This window comes from Dysidea avara, chromosome 3 (genome assembly GCF_963678975.1).
Source record: "Dysidea avara chromosome 3, odDysAvar1.4, whole genome shotgun sequence".
In the NCBI taxonomy this organism is placed as follows: Eukaryota; Metazoa; Porifera; class Demospongiae; order Dictyoceratida; family Dysideidae; genus Dysidea; species Dysidea avara.
In genome coordinates, this window is record NC_089274.1 from 28,356,301 (window position 1) to 28,369,078 (window position 12,778).

Here is a 12,778-nt window from a genome sequence, read left to right on the forward strand (position 1 = left end):
GCCTTGAAATTTGGACAGTGATGAGTAACAACATAGGTTAATGCATGAACAAAATTTCAGGTTAGTATCTTCTTTGAGCACAAAGGTATGGTCATTCAAGTTCATAGAATTGGATGTGTGTGGAAGACCCTTTTTCGTAAATCCGGTCACATATACTACATATGTGACCGGATTTGCGAAAAGAGGCCTTCCACACATCCAATTTGCCAACTTTGACAATTGATAACTTCAGATTGGAAAGAGCTATTGCCTTGAAATTTGGGCAGTGGTGATTTCTTTGCAGCTGAACTCTCTACATGATGGTTTCTTTGTAGCTGAACTCTCTACAAGGTAATTTCTTCTAGCTGATCTCTCTACAGGGTGATTTGTTTGTATAGCTGAACTATCTACAAGGTAACTTCTTCTAGCTGATCTCTCTACAGGGTGATTTGTTTGTAGCTGAATTCTGTACAGGTGATTTGTTTGCAGCTGAGCTCTTTACGGTTTCTTTGTAGCTGAACTCTCTACAAAGTAACTTCTTCTAACTGATCTTTCTACAGGGTGATTTGTTTGTAGCTGAACTATCTACAAGGTAATTTCTTCTAGCTGATCTCTCTACAGGGTGATTTGTTTGTAGCTGAATTCTGTACAGGTGATTTGTTTGCAGCTGAGCTCTTTACAGAATGGTTCTTTGTAGCTGAACTCTCTACAAGGTAACTTTTCTAGCTGATGTTTCTACAAGGTGACTAGTTTGTAGCTGAACTCTCTACATGGTGGTTTCTTTTTGTAACTGAACTTTCTACAAGGTGACTTCTTCTAGCTGATCTTTCAATAGGGTGATTTGTTTGTAGCTTCACTCTCTACAAGGTAACTTCTTCTAGCTGATCTCTCTACAGGGAGATTTGTTTGTAGCTGAACTCTCTACAGGTGATTTGTTTGTAGCTGAATTCTGTACAGGTGATTTGTTTGCAGCTGAGCTCTTTACAGAATGGTTTCTTTGTAGCTGAACTCTCTACAAGGTAACTTTTCTAGCTGATGTCTCTACAAGGTGACTAGTTTGTAGCTGAACTCTCTACATGGTGGTTTCTTTTTGTAACTGAACTTTCTACAAGGTGACTTCTTCTAGCTGATCTTTCAATAGGGTGATTTGTTTGTAGCTTCACTCTCTACAAGGTAACTTCTTCTAGCTGATCTCTCTACAGGGAGATTTGTTTGTAGCTGAACTCTCTACAGGTGATTTGTTTGTAGCTGAATTCTGTACAGGTGATTTGTTTGCAGCTGAGCTCTTTACAGAATGGTTTCTTTGTAGCTGAACTCTCTACAAGGTAACTTTTCTAGCTGATGTCTCTACAAGGTGACTAGTTTGTAGCTGAACTCTCTACATGGTGCTTTCTTTTTGTAACTGAACTTTCTACAAGGTGACTTCTTCTAGCTGATCTTTCAATAGGGTGATTTGTTTGTAGCTTCACTCTCTACAAGGTAACTTCTTCTAGCTGATCTCTCTACAGGGAGATTTGTTTGTAGCTGAACTCTCTACAGGTGATTTGTTTGTAGCTGAATTCTGTACAGGTGATTTGTTTGCAGCTGAGCTCTTTACAGAATGGTTTCTTTGTAGCTGAACTCTCTACAAGGTAACTTTTCTAGCTGATGTCTCTACAAGGTGACTAGTTTGTAGCTGAACTCTCTACATGGTGGTTTCTTTTTGTAACTGAACTTTCTACAAGGTGACTTCTTCTAGCTGATCTTTCAATAGGGTGATTTGTTTGTAGCTTCACTCTCTACAAGGTAACTTCTTCTAGCTGATCTCTCTACAGGGAGATTTGTTTGTAGCTGAACTCTCTACAGGTGATTTGTTTGTAGCTGAATTCTGTACAGGTGATTTGTTTGCAGCTGAGCTCTTTACAGAATGGTTTCTTTGTAGCTGAACTCTCTAAAAGGTAACTTCTTCTAACTGATCTTTCTACAGGGTGATTTGTTTGTAGCTGAACTATCTACATGGTAATATCTTCTAGCTGATCTCTCTACAGGGTGATTTGTTTGGAGCTGAATTCTGTACAGGTGATCTGTTTGCAGCTGAGCTCTTTACAGAATGGTTACTTTGTAGCTGAACTCTCTACAAGATAATTTCTTCTAGCTGATCTCTCTACAGGGAGATTTGTTTGTAGCTGAACTCTCTACAAGGTAACTTTTCTAGCTGATGTCTCTACAAGGTGGATAGTTTGTAGCTGAACTCTCTACATGGTGGTTTCTTTGTAACTGAAATTTCTACAAGGTGACTTCTTCTAGCTGATCTTTCAATAGGATGATTTGTTTGTAGCTTCACTCTCTACAAGGTAACTTCTTCTAGCTGATCTCTCTACAGGGAGATTTGTTTGAAGCTGAACTTTCTAAATGATGGTTTCTTTGTAGCTGAACTCTCTACAAGGTAATTTCTTCTAGCTGATCTCTCTACAGGGAGATTTGTTTGTAGCTGAACTCTCTACAGGTGATTTGTTTGAAGCTGAACTTTCTAAATGATGGTTTCTTTGTAGCTGAACTCTCTACAAGGTAATTTCTTCTAGCTGATCTCTCTACAGGATGATTTGTTTGAAGCTGAACTTTCTAAATGATGGTTTCTTTGTAGCTGAACTCTCTACAAGGTAATTTCTTCTAGCTGATCTCTCTACAGGGAGATTTGTTTGTAGCTGAACTATCTACAAGGTAACTTCTTCTAGCTGATCTCTCTACAGGGTGATTTGTTCATAGCTGAATTCTGTACAGGTGATTTGTTTGCAGCTGAGCTCTTTACAAAATGGTTTCTTTGTAGCTGAACTCTCTACAAGGTAACTTCTTCTAACTGATCTTTCTACAGGGCAATTTGTTTGTGGCAGAATTTTATACAGGGTGATTTCTTTGCAGCTGAACTCTCTACATGGTGGTTTCTTTGTAGCTGAACTCTCTACAAGGTAACTTCTTCTAGCTGATCTCGCTACAGGGTGATTTGTTTGTAGCTGAACGATCTACAAGGTAACTTCTTCTAGCTGATCTCTCTACAGGGTGGTTTCTTTGTAGTTGAACTCTCTACAAGATAACTTCTTCTTAGACTAGCTGATCTCTCTACAGGGTGATTTGGTTGTAGCTGAACAATCTACAAGGTAACTTCTTCTAGCTGATCTCTCTACAGGGTGGTTTCTTTGTAGCTGAACTCTCTAAAAGGTAACTTCTTCTAACTGATCTTTCTACAGGGCAATTTGTTTGTGGCTGCATTTTCTACAGGATGATTTCTTTGCAACTGAACTCTCTACATGGTGGTTTCTTTGTAGCTGAACTCTCTACATGGTGGTTTCTTTGTAGCTAAACTCTATACAAGGTAATTTTTTCTAGCTGAACTATCCATTTCCATAGTTGCATGAACTCCCTACAAGGTAACTTCTTCTAGCTGATCTCTCTACAGGGTGACTTGTGTGTAGCTGATCTCTATACAGGTTTCTTGTTTCTAGCTGATCTCTTGAATTCTCTTCAGGGTGACTGCTCTATTAGGATGACTGCTCTATTAGAGTATCTCGATCTCGCACTTGCTGCACCAAGTTGGATTTCGTGTTATAACTCCGTGGCTTTAAGTCTGATTCTTCTACACCATTGATGAGCCTTTCTAAGATGATTACTCCATCTGTACAACGATTTTCAAAGCATTACCCGAAGCGGTTTATCTGGTAGGCGTGGCAAGCAGTCGTTATTTTTATTAGCTAATCTCGATTGCATAATTGTTACACACTGCTGGTTTTTTCGTTGTATCTTCCTGTTTTTTAGCTCGATTTCTTTCAAACCACAAAAGGTTTGAGGTTCAATAGTTAACCTATTCACCCACCGATTTTCAGCTTCTTCCCATACGCGGTTTACCCTGTAGGCGTGACAACATATTGGTGTTAATTTTCGTGAATAATTGCTCATAACTCTTTGCCTGTTTATTGTATTCCAGCCAAAGTTGGTACCGAGATGCGCCTTTATATCCCCCTTCTGTGTGCCAAATTTCAAGGCAATCAAATATGGCATTCGAGTTTTATAGCAATTTTTGTAAGTGTGCGACAAGAAAAAGAAAAATAAGAAGAAGAAGAAAAAAAAAACGAAGAAACTGAGCCAATTTTTGAAGTCGCATATCTCGGGAACGCGCGAAGCGATTTCGCCCAAATTTGGAATGTGGAGTGCTGCAGTTGGGGGGAATGTCCACAGCAAAAATCGTCTTGTTTCATCAAGGAAGCACAGAGCTACGGAGGTGCGAAAATTGCGTTTTCTTTCTTCCTGTCAATATACTCACGGGTGTTACGCGCCGGCTTCTTGGGCCGCACGACACACTACCGTGTGTCTTGATCCTAGCCAAAGTTGGTACAGAGATGCGCCTTTATACCCCTCCTTCTGTGTGCCAAATTTCAAGGCAGACGGATATAGTGTTCGCGTTTTATAGCAGTTTTTGTAAGTGTGCGAAAAGAGGAAGAAAAATAAGAAGAAAAAAAAAACGAAGAAACTAAGCCAATTTTTGAAGTCGCATATCTCGGGAATGCTTGAAACGATTTCGTTCTAATTTGGAATGTGGAGTGCTGAAGGTGGAGAGAGTGTCCACAGCAAAAATCGTCTTGTTTCATCAAGGCAGCACAGAGCTACGGAGGTGTGAAAATTGCGTTTTCTTTCTTCCTATCAATATACTCACGGGTGTTACGCGCCGGCTTCTTGGGCCGCACGACACACTACCGTGTGTCTTGATACCATGCACCAACTACATATTACATAGGAACTCACAACAAGTTCATCGTTATCTCCCTCTGTAAACTTTCCATCCACATCAGCTCCAGACTTCAACAAATAGTCCACTATTACTTCATGTCCATTTTCAGCAGCACAAGCAAGAGGGGTACCAGTATCATCACTAATTGTAAATAAATACATGCATATTAGAATTAACAATCACACTTTGTACACATTATCAATAGGGCTGTGCGATAATGGTAAAACCTATATCTCGATAAGTGACAACCATTTTATCTTGATAATCGATATTATCTCGATAATAATGTAATATTATAAGCACAGTTTTACATATTTATTGACATAAAGTCCTTGTCAAGTCAGAAATTTTACCTGTTCCTCATTTAATTCGATACCTTTCCATAAGTTTTTCATCTGACTGTGGTTGATATACACTAGATTACGGAGATTTACTATTATCTCGATAATGAAAATCATTATCTAATTTACAATAGGTGATTTAGGTATCTAGAATCTTTTTATCTCCCAGCCCTAATTATCAGCCCTAATTATCAACACTAATAGACGCCTGAAGTACATAAGATACATATGATACCAGAAGCCATGAAATGTTAATAAAATAGAATGGCCTTGAAAACTTTCCTAAACTTGCTTTATCATGTAGGACTGAATGGATTATCTTTCAAACAAGTGCTACTATGGATAATCTTATTGTGACTGCTCTAATAGAGTATCTAATCAAAAACAGCTAAGCTGTAAAAAAAGGTGCGGCCCCCAAAAAGGCCATGGTGAAAAAAGATGTGAAATCCAAGGTGGCGGGCAAGAAATGGCTGTGATGGTAGGTTAATGGTAAAAAATTTAATAACCAATTCAGGTGAATTTGGTGCCGCTTGGTGTTGGCACAAAATTCACCTCAATTGTCGTTATTAAAATTTTTACCATTAACCTACCATCACAGCCAATTCTTGGCCGCCACCTTGGATTTCACATCTTTTTTCACCATGGCCTTTTTGGGGGCTGCACCTTTTTTTTACAGCTTAGCTGTTTTTGATTAGATTTCACTTCTTTTTGTATTTGTATCCGGTTTTGGGGATTTTTTAACCTATCTTTTTTCTTTACCACAGGAAGAAGAAAAGATGAAGCAGATGTTGAATACTTTAAATATTTCTGATTTTATCAGTAAATGTACAAATTATATATATATAATACATATATTTATTACAGAACACTCTACACGGTGGTTTCTTTATAACTGAACACTCTACATGGTGACTTCTTCTAGCTGATCTCTCTACAGGGTGAATCGTTTGTGGCTGAACTATCTACAAGGTAATTTTTTCTAGCTGATCTCACTACAGGGTGATTTGTTTGTAGCTGAACTATCTACAAGGTAACTTCTTTTAGCTGATATTTCTACAGGGCAATTTGTTTGTAGCTGAATTTTCTACAGGGTGATTTGTTTGCAGCTGAACTCTCTACATGGTGGTTTCTTTGTAGCTGAACTCTCTACAAGGTAACTTCTTCTAGCTGATGTCTCTACAGGGTCACTAGTTTGTAGCCAAACTCTCTACATGGTGGTTTCTTTGTAACTGAACTCTCTACAAGGTGATTTCTTCTAGCTGATATTTCTACAGGGTGATTTGTTCGTAGCTGAACTCTCTACATGATGGTTTCTTCGCAGCTGAACTCTCTACAAGGTAACTTCTTCTAGCTGATGTCTCTACAGGGTCACTTGTTTGTAGTTGAACTCTCTACATGATGGTTTCTTTGTAGCTGAACTCTCTACAAGGTAACTTCTTCTAGCTGATGTCTCTACAGCGTCACTTGTTTGTAGCTGAACTCTCTACATGGTGGTTTCTTTGTAAGAAAACTCTCTACAAGGTGACTTCTTCTAGCTGATCTTTCTACAGGGTGATTTGTTTGTAGCTGAACTCTCTACAAAGAACTTCTTCAAACTGATCTCTGTACAGGGTGAATTGTTTGTAGCTGAACTCTCTACAAGGTAACTTCTTCTAGCTGATCTCTATACAGAGTGACTTGTTTGTAGCTGAACTCTCTACATGATGGTTTCTTTGTAGCTGAACTCTCTACAAGGTAACTTCTTCTAGCTGATCTCTCTACAGGGTGATTTGTTTGTAGCTGAACTCTCTACAGGTGATTTGTTTGTAGTTGAACTCTCTACATGATGGTTTTTTTGTAGCTGAACTCTCTACAAGGTAACTTCTTTTAACTGATGTCTCTACAGGGTCACTTGTTTGTAGCTGAACTCTCTACATGGTGGTTTCTTTGTAACTGAACCCTCTACAAGGTGACTTCTTCTAGCTGATCTTTCTACAGGGTGATTTGTTTGTAGCTGAACTCTCTACAGAGAACTTCTTCGAACTGATCTCTGTACAGGGTGAATTGTTTGTAGCTGAACTCTCTACAAGGTAACTTCTTCTAGCTGATCTTTCTACAGGGTGATTTGTTTGTAGCTGAATTCTCTACAGGGCGATTTGTTTGCAGCTAAACTGCTGAACTCTCTACAATGTAACTTCTTCTAGCTGAACTCTCTACGGGTGGCTTGTTTCTAGCTGATCTCTCTACAGGGTGACTTGTTTCTAGCTGAACTCTCTACAGGGTGATTTGTTTGTAGCTGAACTCTCTACAAGGTAACTTCTTCTAGCTGATCTTTCTGCAGGGTGATTTGTTTGTAGCAGAATTCTCTACAGGGCGATTTGTTTGCAGCTGAACTCTCTACATGGTAGTTTCTTTGTAACTGAACTCTCTACAATGTAACTTCTTCTAGCTGAACTCTCTACGGGTGGCTTGTTTCTAGCTGATCTCTCTACAGGGTGACTTGTTTCTAGCTGAACTCTCTATAGGGTGATTCGTTTGTAGCTGAACTCTCTACAAAGTAATTTTGTCTAGCTGATCTTTCTACAGGGTAATTTGTTTGTAGCTGAATTTTCTACAGGGCGATTTGTTTGCAGCTGAACTCTCTACATGGTAGTTTCTTTGTAGCTGAACTCTCTACAGTGTAACTTCTTCTAGCTGAACTCTCTACAGGATGACTTGTTTCTAGCTGATCTCTGTACAGGATGACTTGTTCCTAGCTGAACTCTCTACACGTGATCTGTTTGCAGCTGAACTCTCTTACATGGTGGTTTCTTTGTAGCCGAACTCTCTACAAAGTGACTTCTTCTAGCTGATCTATCTACAGGATGACTTGTTTCTAACTGAACTCTCTACAGTGTGATCTGTTCATAGCGGAACTTTCTACTGGGTGATTTGTTTGCAGCTAAACTCTTTGCATGATTGTTTCTTTGTAACTGAACTCTCTACAAGGTAACTTCTTCTAGCTGATCTCTCTACAGGGAAATTTGTTTGTAGCTGAATTCTCTACAGGGTGATTTATTTGAGCTGAACTTTCTACATGATGGCTTCTTTGTAGCTGAACTCTCTATTATTAGGTACCTTCTTCTAGCTGATCTGACTACAGGGTGACTTGTTTGTAGCTGAATTCCCTACAGAATAACTTGCAATGTAATATAACTGAGTAAATTATAAATGCAGCTAAATGCTTTATTAGGGTGACTGTTCTATTAGAGTATCTTGATCTCGCATTTGCTACATGTAGTTGCCTTTCGAATCATAACTCAGTGATTTGTAATCCGATTCTTCTGTACTACTGCAAGGACTTTCAATGATGATTATTCCAGCTACATACTGATTTTCAGCTCGTTGCTCTAAGCGGTTTGCCTGGTAGACACGAAAACTAATAGTTTTTTTGTTCATAAAAATCGATCGCATAATTTTGACACAGGTTGGATTTTGTGTCATATCTCCATGGTCTTTATCCCGATTGCTTTCAAACTACAAAAAGGCACTCCTACGATGGTTGCTCCATCTACATATCAATTTTCAACTGATTCCTCCAAGGAGTTTACCCTGTAGGCGTGACAGACCTTCGACCTTATTTTACGCAAATAACCGGTCATAACTCCGTGAATGTACATCGGATTCCTACCAAAGTTGGTACGGAGATCCACCTTGATGAGCCCTTTAAGTGTGCTAAATTTCAGCTCAATCCGAGCATGCATTCGTGTTTTATGGCGAATTTTGCGAAGTGTGCGAAATGAAGATGAAGAAGAAGAAACCGAAGAAATTAAAACAAAATTTTGTTCGCTCGTATCTCGACAATGGCTGGAGCGATTTTCTTCAAATTTGATATGTAGACTCCTCTAACTGGGCGGCACGTCTCTAGCAAATTTGGTTCCAATCGGATAAGGGATCAGAGAGCTACATAGGTGTGAAAACTGCGTTTTCTTTCTTCCTGTTAATTAACTCACGGTGTGGCGCGCCGACTTCTTGGGCCGCACAACACACTACCGTGTGTCTTGATTTTTATTGCACATTTTTTACATACGTACGTAGTTGTCAATTAACAGCATTGCTAATAACACTGTCAGCTATGCTGTCTTGACAACTAGCAATGCTGAATTTAACCCCAGCTAGCTGAATGGACTTTCGTTATCTTAACCTTCATAAAATGCTAATAACCTTCATGTGGTATGGTTAAGAGTGTGCATATCAGTATTTAAGCCTATCACTCTCGCATAAAAGTATAATGGCCATCATCACAAACAATTGCATGGATTTCCTGTCTTCACTGCATTAATCCCCCCATTAAACCTATTAACCCCCCTCAAGCCTTATGCAATCAGGAGCCACAATTTGTGGCTGATCATATATATCACTGGTCCTATTGCAAAATTGTAAAGGAGAACCATGGAACCCTGCACACCTACCAAAACAACCACCATCATTGAATGGCGGTTGACAAGTGAACAATATCAGCTTGAAACAAATGGCTGATTGTTCGTGGTTCTATTATTTAACAACCAACATTAAATGGGGTTTAACTTGTTAAACGAAGTTAATGGAGGGAGATAATTTGTGCGCGTTTGTGTAGTAACACATTGCAGCTAGCAAACATTAGAGAGTATACATAGGTATGTAGCACACCTGCATCACAACACTAGACGTAATATAGAACAGTAGGCATTAATTGGAAAACATTTGAACACATGCACAAGAAAAATACTCGTGCATGGGTTATTCCAAATGTGTAACCGGGTGGAGTAAAAGTTAGTAGGATTGATTAGTAGGACATATGACAGCATTGCTAATCTTAGTTCCTGTGTAATACTTCCTTGGATGCAAAACGCACTACTCATGTGTCTTGATGTGAGTGTGTGTGTGTGTGTGTGTGTGTGTGTGTGTGTGTGTGTGTGTGTGTGTGTGTGTGTGTGTGTGTGTGTGTGTGTGTGTGTGTGTGTGTGTGTGTGTGTGTGTGTGTGTGTGGATGCGTGCTGCATGCATGTATGTATGTATGACTCCCTTGCATTGGCCTTGCAAGCCAATAAGAGAGCTGCTTTGCACAAGGCGGACCAAGTATCTGACTTGGGTCCCTGTGGCCTATCCACCCTCCTGGGGGTTCTTTCACCTTGCCTAAATTCCAATAGATTGTAAAATAGGTTGCTCAGCGTCCCCTGGCTGGGTGAGCATGTGCCTTCCATGGAGAGTTGAGGTGGAGATGATGATCTCAAGAGAGATGATTGTCTCCACACAAGAAGATGTATATGTAAGTAGGTACGTACGTACATATGTATGTATGCATGTACATTATGTACATACGTACATACATACATACATACATACATACTAGGGCTGGGACGAAGCTTGAAATTTATATTCGAACATTCGCTAATAAAATATTCGAATATTCGAAGCTTCGGTGTTGGTAGGTTTTCTTGCATTTATGCTTTAAGTTTTATCTTTCTAATCCTTTTTAGTAAGTTTGTACGCATTTGGGTAATGCATAACAACAGTTTTGAATGGCGCGATCGAGCGATTGCAAATGGGCGTGTCCGCTATACTGCAATCATGCATAGTTAAATGCCGACTACTGGCTTTAAGGGCGTTTTCATGCATTATCTATCACTTTATAAGGCATTAAAGGCTTCTATCACGGTAGAAAGATAAATTTTCATTGGCTTAAAAACGGGCGTGGAAGGTGACAGTGATCACACAAGACGAACATTGATCGTACAAGGTGAATAAGCTGCTGCAATAAAGAACAGAATGTTTATTTGTAATTCTTTTTTTAGGTTATGAGTGCATTACGAAGCTTCGAAGGATAGTTTTATAATTCGAAGTTTGCTTAACCTTCGAACCTACCGAACATTCGAAGCTTCGTACCAGCCCTAATACATACATACATACATACATACATACATACATACATACATACATACATACATACATACATACATACATACATACATACATACATACATACATACATACATACATACATACATACATACATACATACATACATACGTACGTACATACAAGTATGTATGAATGAATATACATATGTCTAGGTAATTAACACAAACTGTACTAGAGTAACATACATGGCATCAATGTCTGCTTGTTTATCAATAAGAAGTTTAACAATGTCCAAGTGCCCACCAGAAGTGGCATGATGTAGGGGAGTGCTACTATCATCATCTTTTATTGTAACCCTTGCACCCTTCTTCAATAGTACATTTGCAGCTCTAACAAAACAATTTAAGTGTAAAAAACAGTTACTGCATGTACGTATAGTTGCTTACTCATAATGGCCACCTTTACAAGCTAAATGTAAGGGTGTCCGGTCATCTTCATTTCTCTCATCAATTGGAACCTCACTATCAAGAAATATCTGTGAAAGAAAATAAGCATATCACATACACATGTACATGCTGTGTAAAATTTTATACAATCTACAAAAATCCCATAACTGATAATGCAACATTTTTCACACTTCAGATCAAAGGAATTCCAGAGGATACATTTGCCATGTATACCTCTTTACAGATACAGCAAAATGTACACCGGTGTACATTTGTGATTCATTTTGGGAAAGTGGTTTGCACTTCACTTTCATTAGAGCAAACAGTCTTGATGAGGCAATGGTACTGTTGGTTTGTTTTTACAAACATTCCATTTAATACCTACATGATTAGTGCCACTAAGACTTTTGTCACAAAAAGTGGTACAGAAGACGTTTTGGTATCCTGTGAGTTTAGTAAACATATATACTAGTGCTATGGCTTATTCGAAAGCATTTTAGTATATTTTTTAATTGTGGACAACACCACATTACAGATACTATGAAATAATCACTCTTACAAATTCAGGGCCACCCACGGGGGGGGGGGGGAACTGGGGTATTTGGCCCCGGGCCCCCCATCAAGGGGCCCTTGAATAACTGTTTAAAAGATCGATATACTCTAATAGAGCAGTCAAGATCTAGATACTCTAATAGAGCAGTCACAGTTTCAGAAGAGCAGTGTAGCAGACTTGTAAATAAGGAGATATAGTTGATAGTTGGTGAGGAGCAGCTATTGTCATTGTCAGCACATAAAGACCTTTTTTTTGGTCTTCAACTTACAGCTAGGCTGAAGTTGTGATTCAGAGTGGAACCCTCCTTGTCCCTGGGGCCCCACTTTAACTCTTTGCCCTGGGCCCCTTAATTTCTCTGGGCAGCCCTGTCTGTCTACAATGAAACTTTCCTTTCTAGGTCTTATTAAAACTTTTCAAACAACACAACAGCCTTGAAACATTTGAATTCTATTTACAAAACTTTTCTGTGATACTCCAAGAACTTGTCCATTCATATTAACAAATGTAGCGACAACTTTACCTGCTCCTACCCATAATTATGCAAATTTTCAGCCATGTATATAAAATGAATCTAGAGTTTGCAATTGTATTGGCTTGGGTGATTGGTGGCCCTGTCATGGACTATTGGACTGTCATACATTAGCTGTAAGTAACAAAGGAACTTGGTGATGTGTATGCACTATGCCCTCGGTCTAGGGCTTTGGACATACATATTAGGCAATATTACCCCATGTTACAACTATTACAATACTTCCAAGGAAGAAAACTGATGAGTTCATTACCAAATTATCTGAAACAAATGTTGTATATATTACTCTATAGGCCAATCATAGTAAGGAAG

The 12,778-nt window shown here is 39.0% G+C and overlaps 1 protein-coding gene across 1 annotated transcript in view; it reads right to left on the reverse strand.

Moving 5' to 3' along the window:
• LOC136248451 (transient receptor potential cation channel subfamily A member 1 homolog) overlaps window positions 1–12,778 on the reverse strand; it is a 66,433-nt gene that overhangs the window by 38,530 nt on the left and 15,125 nt on the right. Inside the window, exons 7-9 of the mRNA XM_066040231.1 lie at window positions 11,385–11,473; window positions 11,184–11,327; window positions 4,753–4,879 (exon numbers count right to left, since the gene is read on the reverse strand). Coding sequence (XP_065896303.1) covers window positions 4,753–4,879; window positions 11,184–11,327; window positions 11,385–11,473 — 360 coding nt within the window. The remainder of the gene's footprint in view (window positions 1–4,752; window positions 4,880–11,183; window positions 11,328–11,384; window positions 11,474–12,778) is intronic.